Here is a 17544-nt window from a genome sequence, read left to right on the forward strand (position 1 = left end):
TCATCTTCTTTATATGATGGAGAAGAGCATCTTTTTCCAAGTGAGCTTCTGCAAGAGCTGTTTTAGCTTTAGCCAATTCCTGTTTAAGAGATTCATTCTCTTCCATGAGCTGAAATGATAAATTTGGAAAATAAGAAAACTTAACCATTTTCAGAAAACACAAACTATTTATACAGTATCAAAGGTGTGACACATGAGTCAGTAAAATTACCCAGTGCTGGTGAGGATGCACTTAAGCCGAAAACTGCTTTGAGAAGTTATTTGGAAACACATACCAAGCACTTAAAAATGTCCGTAAGTTTTGACCCAGCAATTCAAAACACTAATTAACTTCTAATTTCCAAATCTAATAGTGATTTTGTTTAATTTCAATTTCTCTTAAGATGCTGCTGCCTCACCACTCCTTGCTAAGCCTCTCTCCTCTTTTGCCTTTTATGCTACAGTTCTTTCTTGTTTACCCCTCTCTACCTATGGACTTTTCATCTCTTCCTCAGCTGTTTAATAACCCTTAAATTTTTCATATTCTATTAAATTCCATAATTGGTCACCTTCTCTTATCACTGGAGCCACTCTCTTAGATGATCTCATCTACTCCTGTGGCTCCAATAACTGTAGATAGCCTGATGCAGCACAAGCCTCTCTCTGGAGCACCAGACCCACATTCTGAATATCTCATTAGACATTTTCATCTAGATGTCAATAGGTCTCCCCTCATTAAGACTCGGTTCAAGCATTTTATCCTCTTAGAACCATTCCCTAACCCCTAACCAGGAAGATGTGATAAAACTTTCTCCACAGGAAAACACATTTACACAGATATATTAAAATAAATTCGTTCAATTTCAAAGAGTTCTCAGACCTTTTAGTACCAGCTTAAGAATGCCTGCCTTACAGACCAAGTTGGGTATTTCACTATACTTCCCAAACTCTAGTACATATAACACATGAAACACTATGTTCTGACTACCGTTTACATGCTTCTGTCTTTCCCACTAAACTTTGAGTTTCTTAATAGACAGGGAGTAGTATACTGTTACAATTCTATATCCTTAGCTTAGAGTTGACATCCAACAAATCCTGTTAAACAGATGAATGAACTCATTCTGTGGTTCTATCATAGAGAATTAAAATTCTGCTGGACAGAATTTGATAACAGCAAAAAATAAAAAGCAACTCAAATATTAACAAATGTTAAGAGGAACCTTTAGAAATGACAATACGTCCACACCCATATTAATCTGCCACTAACAATAAATATGAAGCATCGACTATACTTGAATTAAAAAAACAAATAAAATACATATATGAAGCATATGTAGTAATATGGAAGGTATCTGTTAAACAATGTTATGTAAAAAAAATACAGTTATATACACTAGAATAGTAATTGTTTAGAAAAATTACTAAAGAGCCTGGGAGGCTCTGGAAAGAGCCTGGGAGGAAAAATTTAAAAATACTGACAGCACTGTAGGAGGTTACAATATGTTAGAGTTGTTTTAAAATATTTTTCCAAAGTTCTGAAACGTAACAATACTTTTGCAACTTAAAAATAAGACATCAAAATGAATATATCTTCCAAGAAGCCTTCGTGGATTCCAGAAACTGGCACTGTCTCACACTTACTCCTTTATCTTCCATCAGACTACAAACTCTGTGAAGGCTGGGGATGTCCATACCTTGCTCAACACTGTATCAACAGCATCTAACACAGTGCCTGGCATATAACAAGCACTCAACAAATGTTAAATAAGTAAATAATGTCTTAACTATTTAATATTTAATTGCTGAAACTGAATGAGAATGAACTAGTTTTTCCATTACCTGTTCCCTAGTAAAGTCAAAGGAGCACTCAGGAAAGTTGACTGACTGAGAAGGCCAAGGAACCTCTGGGCTCGTCTGAGTGGCTTGAGTGACACTGTGTTGTTTTTTCAGATCACACTTTCCACTGGTAAGCAGCACTGAATCACTTTCGACATCTTCTTTCAAATCATTTCTAGTGTTAAGCATCTGAGAATCTAATACAACAAATAAATACTCAGATAACATTTCTAAATACTTGATAAATCTTAAGTTCTCTTGTGAAAAACTAATTTAAAAATGAGTATCTCTATTAGTAGGAAGACATTATGAAACAGAAAAACAATAAAGTCAATAAAACAAAAAAGCTCATTCATTGAAAAGATGAACAAAATCAAAACCAAAAGCTCATCTGTTGAAAAGATGAATAAAATTGATAAAACCTTAGTTAGATGGACCAAAAAATAAAAAAGGAAACAAATTACTAGAATCAGAAATGGAAGAGGGGACGTTACTATCAACCTAACAGAAATAAAAATAATTGTAAAGGAATATTGTGAAGAACTGTATACTAATAAATTAGACAGCTTAGACGAAACAGAAAAATTCCTACAAAGACACAAGCTACCAAAATAGACACAAATACAACAGGTAAAGAGATTAAATCAGTAATCAAAAACAAGTGATGGTGCTTCAGGTATAGCCAGATACTGAAATTCATACGATGTCCTCAGGAGTGTCAATTTAGGAACCTGACTCTCTCTACTTCTCAGGTCCACTTTTCTTCTCTTCTGGGTTAGTTCAGTCATATCATGGCAAAGGTAGACTCTGGTGACCCCAAACAAGTAAGTTTTACAGCCTGTGACCCCTTCTCTCTCAGTGTCCTTTTCAATTCACAAAAAAAGACTCAGAATGCTTGGGTCACAGTCCATTCATGTATCACTCAGTGTCCCAAGGGCTGAAATCTTTTGACTGGCCCTGCTGGGTCCCATCTCCATTTTTGTGATAGGGTTATATGATTGCTAAGTCCACCAAAATCACATGCAACAGTCATGATAGAAAGGCAGTTCACCATATCAAATTACACTGAGCAGACAAAAGAGTAATACTGCTCAAAATAATTTTTCCCCTTAAAAAGATTTCCAGGGCTTCCCTGGTGGCGCAGTGGTTGAGAGTCCGCCTGCCGATGCAGGGGACACGGTTCGTGCCCCGGTCCAGGAGGATCCCACATGCCGCAGAGCGGCTGGGCCCGTGAGCCGTGGCCACTGAGCCTGCACGTCCGGAGCCTGTGCTCCGCAACGGGAGAGGCCACAACAGTGAGAGGCCCGCGTACCGCAAAAAAAAAAAAAAAGATTTCCAGAAGGGGTTAGCTAAGTCAAAGAACAAAAATATTTTTTAAAGCTTTTGTTCATATTGCCAAATTACCCTCCATAATGGTTCCATCAATTTTACCCCTATTCTGTATATATAAAAATGGAATAGTTCCATCAACATGGATAAATGACATCAAGTTGAGTTTTGGTTTCTTCTTGGGTTCATTATATTACAGTGGTCTCAAATCAGAAACTACTTTTTATAATATTGTCCTGTACTGATTATGTTTTAGTACTACTAAAAAATGTAGGAAAAAAACTACAAAAACTGTTGTACTGGTTCAGACTAGCATACAATTCAGCTTGGCAGTGACTGTAAGAGAAATTCTAAAAGTACTATGCCATGGAAAAGCCAACTTCTCCACTCTTTCAACCTCAAAAAATTAATAACACCGCTAAAATTCTACTTGATTACAAATTTATAACATACTTTTGTTTTTCAAACTTGTAGAGGAGCAAAACTCTTCTTTTAAATGAAATCTGACATAGAATGCTAATATGAACTAAAAAAAAAAAAAAAAAGCTGTTACATAGGCTGTAGTGAGAAAAATAGAGGGCCCAAGACCCATTTTATTTAGCCTATATCTCACTACTCATGGGATCCTAAGAATAAAGAAAAAACCACTGACCAAACAATTCTGAAACCCATTTTATTTCGATCACTAGCAGGTGGAATGAGGAGAGAAAAGGGAAGGAGAGGGAAAGAAGAGAAGAGGAAGAAATATGGGAAGAGAAAAAGAAGGAATGAAATAGAGGAGGAGGGAGGAGAGAGAGCTAGAGAGTGGAGGAGACAGAGGAGTGAGGATGGGAAAAGAGTAAGAGGGATGTAGCTGTAACTGGATATAAAGACGGAGAGTTAACTGTGAGTCTGCTTTGCATATACACTCATTTGTAGTACCTAAATTTTAGATTCCACATATAAGTGAAATCATTAGTATTTCTTTTTCTCTGTCTGACTTATTTCGCTAAGCTTAATATTCTCTAGGTACACTCATGTTGCTGTAAATGGCAGAATTCATTCTTTTTTATGGTTGAGTAATATTCCACAGTGTGTGTGTTTATATATATATATATCTATCTCATATCTTCTTTATCCATTTGGGTTGCTTCCATATCTTGGCTACTGTAAAGAGTGCTGCTCTGAACAGAAACAGACTCACAGATACAGAAAACAAACCAGTGGTTACCAAAAGGGAGAAGAAAGCAGGGAGGGGCAAATGAGGAATATGAGACCAAGAGATACAAACTACTAGGTATAAAATAGATTAAAATAGATAAACAACAAGGATATATTGTATAGCACAGAGAAGTATAGGCATTATCTTGTAATAACTTTTAATGGAGTATAATCTATAAAAATACTGAATCACTATACTGTATACCTGAAACTAATATAATATTGTGAATCAACAATACTTCAATTAGGAAAAAAAAGAGGGAAAGATAAGTAGGGAGAAGCAGGTAGGAAGGGAAAAGGAAGAGATAAGAAGGGGAGGAATGAGGAGGAAGAGGCAGGAAGAAGCAAGTGTAAAGATGGGAGGGACTGGAAAGGGATAGGAAAGGAGAGAACCTGTAACTGACAAGGGTAATTGGAGTCTATTACTATAGAAAGACATATTTCCTTTTATTTACTTTAAAAGAGCTTCTTTCTAGCTCTTTCTAGAGCTTTCAAGCTTCTTTCTTGTTTTTTTTTTTTTTGCGGTACGCGGGCCTCTCACTGTTGTGGCCTCTCCCGTTGCGGAGCACAGGCTCTGGACGCGCAGGCTCAGCGGCCATGGCTCACGGGCCTAGCCGCTTCGCGGCATGTGGGATCCTCCCGGACCGGGGCACGAATCCGTGTCCCCTGCATCGGCAGGCGGACTCTCAACCACTGCGCCACCAGGGAAGCCCTTCTTTCTAGTTTTTAAGACAAATTTTGATGAACAAATCCATGCCCCTCATGGATGAAATGTGCACCTTACGACAATGTACACTTTTCCCCTCGCATAGGCTCTGCTAGTTACTTTCTAGATCTTGTACCTTGGACAAGCCATTCAACTTATCTAAACTTTAATTTCTTCATTTGCAAAAAGGAGATGATAAGAATACTTGCCTTAATTATCTCAAAGGGTTATGGTAAGAATTAAGTGAGTCAATATTTAATGTAAAAGAACTTAACAAACTGGAAAGCATTATTCAAATATTAACTGCTGTTAGTACCACAGCAGGTGTTCAATAAATACTTGACTCTAAATGGAGGTTTTAACAGTTCTCTGTTTATTCAGACAGAAGATGTCTATTCATTTGTCTTCTCTGAGTGTCATACAGGCACTCTTCCGAGTTTAGGTTTTACACTACTCCTTAGGTTTAGTAATTTAAAAATTCTTCCCTCATTCCCAGTGAGGAAGTATTATGGCAATGATTCTAAGGCTGTATATGGCAAAGAGTTGTTCATCACGGACCGTTAAATATACAATGCCCCATCCTACCCCCAACATTCCAATATAATCTATTGGGAGGTACTCCCTCACAACACTTTTGCTGGGAGTCAATGCCACAATGGGCACTCTCTCAGATGGGAGTATGCCAGGTCCTAGGTGTGTTGGGTGCAAGACATGTGGAGAGACAGGACACTACTATTAAAATTAATTAACAGCACATGGCATAGGATATACACACATACTATATATATATATATATACACACATATATACACACACACACACCCACACACACACACCCAAACACATACACAACAAACATTTTCTATCTTTTTCTCTTATAATAGTGTTATTAAGTTACTCAATTAGTCATATTTCACTGGAGCAACAAGAAATTGTAGTATACCTCTGTAATTTTCTGAAAAATTATTTTAACTTTCTCTTTACTGAAAAACTAGTCTTTCCCAAGAAGTGTGGAGTACTATGATAAGTGGCAATAAATAAATAAAAACAAAAAAACACCTATTCCTTCATGATGAACTTTATTTAATCACATCCAGAGCAGCTGCAAGTATACCTCATAGTACACTAAAAGAACAGGAAGGAGTAAAGAAAAATATTAGGTAAGCTGCTATTATCACAGCAACAAACACCTAAAACTAATTTTTGAAACACCTACTAGTCAGATTATTCTGAATGCTCCTGTTGGCTAAATAAATTTGTTTTAAGGGAGAAAAAATCAGCATACCTCAAAATTTCTTTCCTTATTTTTCTTTTTTGGCTGTGCCACGTGGCTTGCAGGATCTCAGTTCCCCAACCAGGGATTGAACCTGGGCCACGCAGTGAAAGCACCGAATCCTAATCAATAGACCACCAGGGAATGCCCATACTTGAAAATTTCTTAAAGAGCTACTTGAGAAAGTAGGGCCATTCAAATTATTTACCCAAAGTGCTTCAAAATTCTAAGAAGCAAATAAAACTGTTAAATACTTGTTTATCATGGCTAATAGATTAATTTGAGTAGTATTTATGATACATTATCATACAAGCTTTATGTGCGATACATTAGACTATGTGTTACATTACGTACATCATACACCAAAGACCCTCATGCAATTCATTTCCACATGATAAGAAAAATAACATAATGTAATCTGCTTCATGATATTGCGCTTAGGAATACGCTGAAATAAAACATGAGACACTCTGTATAAAACAAAGCATACTTGCTTATGCTTAAAACATGTTGTTCTTTCCAGAGACAATGGAAAACTACTTTAAAATAAATTGTCTTAAATTTTGTACAATTGCTAATATCCTGAATAACACAACAAACTTTTCCATCGTCTCAATGAGCTTTTGAAAGGTACATCAACAATTTACAGGACTTCCCTGGTGGCACAGTGGTTAAGAATCTGCCTGCCAATGCAGGGGACACGGGTTCAAGCTCTGGTCCAGGAAAATCCCACATGCCGCAGAGCAACTAGGCCCGTGCGCCACAACTACTGAGCCTGTGCTCTAGAGCCTGCGAGCCACAACTACTGAGCCTGCGTGCCACAGCTACTGAAGGCTGTACACCTAGAGCCCACGGTCTGCAACAAGAGAAGCCACTGCAATGAGATGCCTGTGCACAGCAACAAAGAGTAGCCCTCACTGGCCACAACTAGAGAAAGCCTGTGCGCAGCAACGAAGACCCAACACAGCCAAAAATAAATAAATATTTTTTTTAAAAAAGTAATGCTTAAAAAAAAAATTTTATATACATGAGTACTGCTGCTAAATTTAAATAATACCCTGAGTTTTGATGCCCACTTAAAGAAAATCTAGGATATGCTTTTCTCTAACATTTCATCACTACCTAAATGGCTTTGCTGAAAAGATCCAAGTGTCACTGTAAAAACATGAAATAAGAAAAATTATATTCCTAAAATGTAAAACATTTGATAAGGAGCAAGAGTTTTCAAAAATGTAAGAAATGAAGTGTATAAATATGTGACATATTCTGAAAAGATAAATATGTGATTTTATTTTTTTGGCCACACCACGGGGCACGTGGGATCTTAGTTCCCCGACCAGGGATCGAACCTGCGCCCCCTACAATGGAAGCGCAGAGTCTTAACCAATGGACCGCCAGGGAAATGCCTCATATGTGATTTTTGTTTTTTAACCCATACAACTTTAAAGACAAATCCAAATGGAGTTTCCATACTGAAATGATCTTGCAAATATATGCCCTTGCTGTATCAGTGATTCACTTTTGCCTTAGCTACTACATTAAAATACAGTTCACAATTGGTAAAATATGTATTGATATTTCACTAATTGTAAAATATAGATAAGAAATATAGGGGAAAATACAGAGAAAATTTTTTCAAAGCACCTTGATTTTAAATTAGTTTTTACTCATTAAATTGATGTTTATTTAATTCTTTATTTCTCCATTATGTGTATGCAAGTGGATATTTTTCTTTAGATATTATAAACCTCTCATTTAAAACAAATATTTGTTTTTGTTTTCTTTAGCAAATAGTAATTAATCTCACTCAGTTGCCAATAAATCCCCAACAGTTAGAGCAAGGATTGTTTTAAATTTTGTCAAGTATAGATATTTTATTTGGGACTTCCCTGGTGGCGCAGTGGTTAAGAATCCACCTGCCAATGAAGGGGACACAGGTTAGAGCCCTGGTCTGGGAAGATCCCACATACTGCGGAGCAACTAAGCCCGTGCGCCACAACTACTAAGCCTGTGTGTCACAACTACTGAAGCCCGTGTGCTTAGAGCCCGTGCTCTGCAACGAGAAGCTCACGCACTGCAACGAAGAGTAGCCCCCACACCGCAACAAAGACCCAACGCAGCCAAAAATAAAGTTAATTAATTAATTTAAAAATATTTTATTTTCTGGTACATTTTTATGTCAATGACAAACTTTATTGCACTGATATCAGAGAAATGGTCTGCATGAACTTTATGTTTTGGAATCTGTTGATATTTTCTTTGAGACTGAATTAATAGAGAAGTTTTATGGGTATTTGAAATTATCCATTTGTTGAATTCAAATATATATATATATACATACACATACACACACACACATATTTATATTTATGTATCTATACTTGTACTCTGAGAGGCATGTAAAAGTTTCTCTATGATTGTAGCATCTCAATATGATATGATTCCATTTCTCTTTACTTCAAATAGGTTTGCTTTATATTTTTCAGTTATGTTGTTAGATGGATAAAGGTTTATGACTGAGGTATGTTTTGGGGGATCTTTTATCAATATGAAATCTCTCTCTGAGGCCAATGACTTTAAGAGGCACCTCACAAAAGAAGATATATAGATGGCAAATCAGCATACGAAAAGATGTGTACATCATATGTCATCAGGGAAATGCAAATTAAAACAACAGCATACCACTACACACCTACTTAGAATGGCCAAAATCCAGAACATTGACAACACCAAATGTTAGTGAGAACACAGACCAACAAGAAATCTCATCCACAGCTGGTAAGAATGTAAAATAGTACAGCCATTTTCTTACAAAACTAAATGTACTCTTAACCATAAGATCCAGCAATCACACTCCTTGGTATTTACCCAAAGGAGCTGAAAACTTATGTCTACACAAACACCTGCATGTGAATGTGTACAGCAGTTTTATTCATAACTGCCAAAATATGGAAGCAACCAAGATGCCCTTCAGTAGGTGAAATAAACTGTGGAACATTCAGACAATGGAATATTATTTGGCTCTAAAAGGAAATGAGCTATTAAGCCTTGAAAAGACATGGAGAAACCTTAAATCATATAACTAAGTGAAAGAAGCCAATCTGAGGGCTTCCCTGGTGGCGCAGTGGTTGAGAGTCCGCCTGCCGATGCAGGGGACACGGGTTCGTGCCCCGGTCCGGGAAGATCCCACATGCCGCGGAGTGGCTGGGCCCGTGAGCCATGGCCACTGAGCCTGCGCATCCGGAGCCTGTGCTCTGCAACAGGAGAGGCCACAACAGTGAGAGGCCCGCGTACCTCAAAAAAAAAAAGAAGCCAATCTGAGACAGCTACATACTGTATGATTCAGGTCTGACTCTGGATATCTCTTGAAGGTAGAGCTGATAGATTTTAGGTGACCTACTATTTTTTACTTCAAAGATCAGGCTTTTAATTTTCAAGGATTTCTAACTGGTTATTTTCCATAAAAGCTTGTTCTTGTTTTGAGTTCAAAATCCTATCATCTGTCTGAGGATATTAATTATAATTCTTTAAAAGTCTCAACTTTTCTTCAGCACTCTGAAGCACTGGAACACTCAGTTCTGGTTTTGTGTAAGACAGACCTGCAGTTTTGGGATATAAAGCATCTGGGAGCAAGAGCCATATAACAAACCTAACTTCTCACACCTGAGCTATCTTCACCTGAGCTTTTATCAGTAATGAAGATGACATTTTTTTTTAATTAATTTATTTTTATTTTTGGCTGTGTTGGGTCTTCGTTTCTGTGCGAGGGCTTTCTCTAGTTGTGGCAAGCGGGGGCCAGTCTTCATCGCAGTGCGCAGGCCTCTCACTGTCATGGCCTCTCTTGTTGCGGAGCACAGGCTCCAGACGCGAAGGCTCAGCAGTTGTGGCTCACGGGCCTAGTTGCTCCGCGGCATGTGGGATCCTCCCAGACCAGGGCTCGAACCCGTGTCCCCTGCATTAGCAGGCGGATTCTCAACCACTGCGCCACCAGGGAACTCCAAAGATGACATTTGATCTTCGTTGGCCTGACTTCTATGTTTGCTGTAGCTGTTCCCCAGCTCCAGAGAGGAAGGACTCTTCAGTCAAGAGTGCCCCACAAACTGCTTCTACCTCAGCAATAGTCTTCTCTTTCATGGTTTCTGGCTACAGATTTTTCTGGTTTGTCTCTTATCAGTCCCTTACATTTCACCCTCAAGTAGCTACTAACAAAGTGAGGACTAGAATACCTAGGTCTACCAACTCAAGCTCTTTCCACTACTCCACACTACCTTAGAAGACACAGTCCTTACATTAGAGACCTTAGAAATCTTGCTAGAATGGAGATACAAGCACTGAAACAGAACTAAATACATAGCAATATACTATAAGTAACTAAGGTATGGAGAATAAGTACTCAAGAATTTTAAGAAGTCACATCAAGTTATAGAGAAGGGTTCATTGAAAAGGAGAAGATTGAGATAACCCTGGAAGGACTTCATTCAAAACACCTTTGTAGAACAGATACTAAATCAATTATAGATGAGTTATTCCTGAGCTAGAGGTTCATACATGGATGATATTTTATCACAATGTACTCACAGTGTCCCTAAATCATCTACTACTACATATGCATACACATATAAAATAGTATATAAAAAGTATGAGTGAAAAAAAAACAATCAGCATACTAATAATGACATATTTCAGTTAAATGTTCACTTAAACTGTTTTCATATGTACCTCTGATATGAAAAGAGCCATCATCATTTCTCTCTACCACAAGATGATCAATATGAACAGTTACAGGAGCTGGTTCAAAGGATACTGTATTACTACGAGGACTGTCATCCTACAGGAAAGATAAATAGTATTGGCATGTTGTTATTAAAGTAAAAGATAAAATTAATCATCTTCAATTAATCATTTTCTTAAACATTACTTCAGCCAATAATATTCTTAATGAGTTTGAAATATATCTTTAACATGCTTTAGTTCATACAGTGAGAAAACTGCTCATTTTATTTTGGTATTTTCTAATTTCTATGAAAAATCTCTACACCATCACCACAAAGACCAACCAGTTCATATTTCTAGACATGAATCAAAGTCCAGGTAGGCAAAGTGAACATTTATAACATGAAAATATAAAAATATTTGTTAACATACTTTTAAATTTATTTTTGTGTTAGAAACTTGTATCTTCATTGGCATCACTGTTGCAACAGTTTCATCTTCCAAAAAATGTTGAATATTCATAAGAGAAGATATAAGAAACTCAGTGCTAAAGTTTTCTATATGGCACTGCAGAAAGCCATTCTTTTCTGCAAGCAAAGAGTGTATTACAGCACCAGGCCCACTTTCAAATCTCAGAGTAATCTCAGGAGAGGATTTAGAATGAATTACAGCTTTATGATCTGAACCTATGAAAAAAGAACAAATAAAAATTATAACTTTGTAGCACTACTCAGACATGTCACTCTCAATTACCGGTCATTATTGTCACTTTGTACAATGTTAAAGCAATAATAAACTTTTAATATTTACTCTTAAAATAAGATATTTACAGTACATGTACCTCACCTTAATTTTCCCAATTTTCATTTTTATAGACAATCTTCTACTGCAATAACGCTGTCTTGTCTATACTTTTCTAAAATATTTATTTATTTATTTATGCCTGCGTTGGGTCTTTGTTGGTGTGCGTGGGCTTTCTCTAGCTGCGGCGAGCAGGGAGCAGGGGCTACTCTTCGTTATGCTGCACGGGCTTCTCACTGCAATGGCTTCTCTTGTTGCGGAGCACGGGCTCTAGGCATGCGGGCTTCAGTACTTGCGGTACACAGGCTTAGGTGCTCCACGGCATGTGGGATCTTCCTGGAGCAGGGCTCAAACCCGTGTCCCCTGCATTGGCAGGCAGATTCTTAACCACTGTGCCACCAGGAAAGCCCTGTCTTGTCTATACTTTTATATATATTTTTTGGTAACATGGAAAAACATGCCGTGATATAAATCTGATGATGCATAACTCAGATATTTGGAGTGTGTCTGAGTGTGTACATAGCTATGCATTTATTATATAATGGACAACTGTGATGAAGAAACAGTCATGGCATTTAAAGTGACTCAAGCCATTTCTCAAGTAGTGACAAAAGCCTGAAGTTTTGTACATTCTTCATTAAAATTAGGCCCTTAAATAACTGGAAAGGTAAATAGAGAAGACCCCATTAACACGTTACTACTAGAAGACAATTTTGAAACTAAAATTATAGCAAAGGAAATATATTTATGTTTATATTTATATTTACATTTATTTATGCCTTGGTCTTGCTCCAAAAAAGAATTTGAGGTGGCTTACAGAGCTATAAATACTCAAGTTCAAAACAAATTTCTTTAATTTCAATAAACACCCATAAAATATCTTTAAAAATAAAAGTTCCTAGTGGAACTACTTAAGTGAATTGGCGCTCATGGTAACTATTTTGTTTATTTTACATTACCTAGCTCTAAAAAGAATAGGAGAAAACATGCACGTGGTATAATCAGATTAAAAAAATAAGTAGGGGAGAGAGAGGGAAGATGGCGGAAGAGTAAGACGCGGAGATCACCTTCCTCCCCACAGATACATCAGAAATACATCTACACGTGGAACAACTCCTACAGAACACCTACTGAATGCTGGTAGAAGACCTCAAACCTCCCAAAAGACAAGAAACTCCCTACGTACCTGGTTAGGGCAAAAGAAAAAAGAATAAACAGAGACAAAAGAACAGGGACACGACCTGCACCAGTGGGAGGGAGATGTGAAGGAGGAAAGGTTTCCACACACCAGGAAGCCCCTTCGCGGGTGGAGACTGTGGGTGGCGGAGGGGGAAGTTTCGGTGCCGCGGCGGAGAGCACAGCAACAGGAGTGCGGAGGGAAAAGCGGAGAGATTCCCGCACAGAGGATCGGTGCCGACCGGCACTCACCAGCCCGAGAGGCTTGTTTGCTCACCCGCCGGGACGGGCGGGGCTGGGAGCTGAGTCTCGGGCTGCGGTCGGAGCGCATGGAGAGGAATGGCACTGGCAGCGTGAACACGGCCTGCAGGGGGTTAGTGCACCATGCCTAGCCGGGAGGGAGTCCGGGGAAAAGTCTGGACCTGCCGAAGAGGCAAGAGACTTTTTCTTCCCTCTTTGTTTCCTGGTATGCGAGGAGAGAGGATTAAGAGCACTGCTTAAAGGAGCTCCAGAGACAGGCGCAAGCCGCGGCTTACAGCGCGGACCCCAGAGTCGGGCATGAGACGCTAAGGCTGCTGCGGCCACCACCAAGAAGCCCGTGTGTGAGCACAGGCCACTCTCCACACCCCCTCTTCCGGGGAGCCTGTGCAGCCCGCCACCGCCAGGGTCCCGGGATCCAGGGACAACTTCCCCGGGAGAACACACAGCGCGCCTCAGGCTGATGCAATGTCACGCTGGACTCTGCAGCCGCAGGTTCACCCCGCACTCCATACCCCTCCCTGCCCCCGGCCTGAGTGAGCCAGAGCCCCCGAATCAGCAGCTCCTTTAACCCCGTCCTGTCTGAGCGAAGAACAGACACCCTCAGGTGACGTACACGCAGAGGCGGGACCAAATCCAAAGCTGAACCCCGGGAGCTGTGCGAACAAAGAAGACAAAGGGAAATCTCTCCCAGCAGCCTCAGGAGCAGCAGATTAAAGCTCCACAATCAACTTGACATACCCTGCATCTGTGGAATACCTGAAAAGACAACGAATCATCCCAAATTCAGGAGGTGGACTTTGAGAGCAAGATTTATGATTTTTTCCCCTTTTCCTCTTTTTGTGAGTGTGTATGTGTATGCTTCTGTCTGAGATTTTGTCTGTATAGCTTTGCTTTCACCATTTGTCCTAGAGTTCTATCCGTCCATTTTTTTTTTACTTAAAAAATTTTTTTTCTAAATAATTTTTTTTATTTTAATAACTTTATTTTATTTTACCTTACTTTATTTTCCTTTATCCTCTTTCTTTCTTTCTTTCCCTTCTCTTTCTTTCTTTCCCTTCTCTTTCTTTCTTTCCTTTCTCTTTCTTTTTTCCTTCTTTCCTTTCTTTCTCTTTTTTCTTTCCTTTCTCTTTCTTTCTTTCTTTTTTTCCTCTCTCTTTCTTTCTTTCCCCTTCCTTCCTTCCTCCCTCCCTCCCTCCCTTCCTTCTTTTTCTCCCTTTTATTCTGAGCCGTGTAGATGAAAGGCTCTTGGTGCTGCAGTTAGCAGTCATTGCTGTGCCTCTGAGGTGGGAGAGCCAACTTCAGGACACTGGTCCACAAGAGACCTCCCAGCTCCACATAATATCAAATGGTGAAAATCTCCCAGAGATCTCCATCTCAACACCAACACATAGCTTCACTCAATGACCAGCAAGCTACAGTGCTGGACACTCTAGGCCAAACAACTAGCAAGACAGGAACACAACCTCACCCATTAGCAGAGAGGCTACCTAAAATCATAATAAGTCCACAGACACCCCAAAACACACCACCAGACGTAGACCTGCCCACCAGAAAGACAAGATCCAGCCTCATCCACCAGAACACAGGCATTAGTCCCCTCCACCATGAAACCTACACAACCCACTGAACCAACTTTAGCCACTGGGGACAGACACCAAAAATGGGAACTACGAACCTGCAGCCTGCAAAAAGGAGACCCCAAACACAGTAAGATAAGCAAAATGAGAAGACCGAAAAACACACAGCAGATGAAGGAGCAAGATAAAAACCCACCAGACCTAACAAATGAAGAGGAAATAGGCAGTCTACCTGAAAAAGAATTCAGAATAATGATAGTAAAGATGATCCAAAATCTTGGAAATAGAATAAAGAAAATGCAAGAAACATTAAAAAGGACCTAGAAGAACTAAAGATGAAACAAGCAATGATGAACAACACAATAAATGAAATTAAAAATACTCTACAAGGGATCAATAGCAGAATAACTGAGACAGAAGAACGGATAAGTGACCGGGAAGATAAAACAGTGGAAATAACTACTGCAGAGCAGAATAAAGAAAAAAGAATGAAAAGAATTGAGGACAGTCTCAGAGACCTCTGGGACAACATTAAATGCACCAACATTCAAATTATTGGGGTTCCAGAAGAAGAAGAGAAAAAGAAAGGGACTGAGAAAATATTTGAAGAGATTATAGTTGAAAACTTCCCTAATATGGAAAAGGAAATACTTAATCAAGCCCAGGAAGCACAGAGACTCCCATACAGGACAAATCCAAGGAGAAACACGCCAAGACACATATTAATCAAACTGTCAAAAATTAAATACAAAAAAAACATATTAAAAACAGCAAGGGAAAAACAACAAATAACACACAGGGGAATCCCCATAAGGTTAACAACTGATCTTTCAGCAGAAACTCTGCAAGCCAGAAGTGACTAGCAGGACATATTTAAAGTAATGAAGGAGAAAAACATACAACTAAGATTACTCTACCCAGCAGGGATCTCATTCAGATTTGATGCAGAAATTAAAACCTTTACAGACAAGCAAAAGCTGAGAGACTTCAGCACCACCAAACCAGCTTTACAACAAATGCTAAAGGATCCTATCTAGGCAAGAAACACAAAAGAAGGAAAAGACCTGTAATAACAAACCCAAAACAATTAAGAAAATCAGAATAGGAACATACATATTGATAATTACCTTAAGTGTAAATGGATTAAATGCTCCCACCAAAAGACACAGACTGGCTGAATGGATACAAAAACAAGACCCTTATATATGCTGTCTACAGAGACCCACTTCAGACCTAGACACACATACAGACTGAAAGTAAGGGGATGGAAAAAGATATTCCATGCAAATGGAAACCAAAATAAAGCTGGAGTAGCAATTCTTGTATCAGACAAAATAGACTTTAAAACAAAGATTATTACAAGAGACAAAGAAGGACACTACATAAAGCTCAAGGGATCGATCCAAGAAGAAGATATGACAATTGTAAATATTTATGCACCCAACATAGCAGCACCTCAATACATAAGGCAAATACTAACAGTCATAAAAGGGGAAATCGACAGTAACACATTCATAGTAGGGGACATTAACACCCCACTTTCACCAATGGACAGATCATCCAAAATGAAAATAAATAAGGAAACACAAGCTTTAAATGATACATTAAACAAGATGGACTTAATTGATATTTATAGGACTTTCCATCCAAAAACAACAGAATACACATTTTTCTCAAGTGCTCATGGAACATTCTCCAGGATAGACCATATCCTGGGTCACAAGTCAAGCCTTGGTAAATTTAAGAAAATTGAAATTGTATCAGGTATCTTTTCTGACCACAACGCTATGAGACTAGATATCAATCACAGGAAAAGATCTGTAAAAAATACAAACACATGGAGGCTAAACAATACACTACTCAATAATGAAGTGATCACTGAAGAAATCAAAGAGGTAATCAAAACATACCTAGAAACAAATGACAACGGAGACACGACGACCCAAAACTATGGGATGCAGCAAAAGCATTTCTAAGAGGGAAGTTTATAGCAATACAATCCTACCTTAAGAAACAGGAAACATCTTGAATAAACAACCTAACCTTGCACCTAAAGCAATAAGAGAAAGAACAAAAACCCCTCAAAGTTAGCAGAAGGAAAGAAATCATAAATATCAGATCAGAAATAAATGAAAAAGAAATGAAGGAAACGATAGCAAAGATCAATAAAACTAAAAGCTCGTTATTTGAGAAGATAAACAAAATTGATAAACCACCAGCCAGACTCATCAAGAAAAAAAGGGAGAAGACTCAAATCAATAGAATTAGAAATGAAAAAGGAGAAGTAACAACTAACACTGCAGAAATACAAAGGATCATGAGAGATTACTACAAGCAACCCTATGCCAATAAAATGGACAACCTGGAAGAAATGGACGAATTCTTAGAAATGCGCAACCTGCCAAGACTGAACCAGGAAGAAACAGAAAATATGAACAGACCAATCACAAGCACTGAAATTGAGACTGTGATTAAAAATCTTCCAAGAAACAAAAGCCCAGGACCAGATGGCTTCACAGGCGAATTCTATCAAACATTTAGAGAAGAGCTAACACCTATCCTTCTCGAACTCTTCCAAAATATAGCAGAGGGAGGAACATTCCCAAACTCATTCTACGAGGCCACCATCACCCTGATACCAAAACCAGACAAGGATGTCACAAAGAATGAAAACTACAGGCCAATATCAC

At 38.6% G+C, this 17544-nt stretch overlaps 1 protein-coding gene across 1 annotated transcript in view; it reads right to left on the reverse strand.

Annotated features, from left to right (window-relative positions):
* The window catches only part of BLTP3B (bridge-like lipid transfer protein family member 3B), a 103916-nt gene that overhangs the window by 2303 nt on the left and 84069 nt on the right, over nucleotides 1-17544 (reverse strand). The window contains 4 exon segments of the mRNA XM_067697663.1: nucleotides 2-109; nucleotides 1822-2015; nucleotides 11046-11154; nucleotides 11472-11725. Of these exon segments, the coding sequence (XP_067553764.1) occupies nucleotides 2-109; nucleotides 1822-2015; nucleotides 11046-11154; nucleotides 11472-11725 (665 nt within the window).

The sequence above is a fragment of the Pseudorca crassidens genome, chromosome 11 (genome assembly GCF_039906515.1).
Source record: "Pseudorca crassidens isolate mPseCra1 chromosome 11, mPseCra1.hap1, whole genome shotgun sequence".
In the NCBI taxonomy this organism is placed as follows: Eukaryota; Metazoa; Chordata; class Mammalia; order Artiodactyla; family Delphinidae; genus Pseudorca; species Pseudorca crassidens.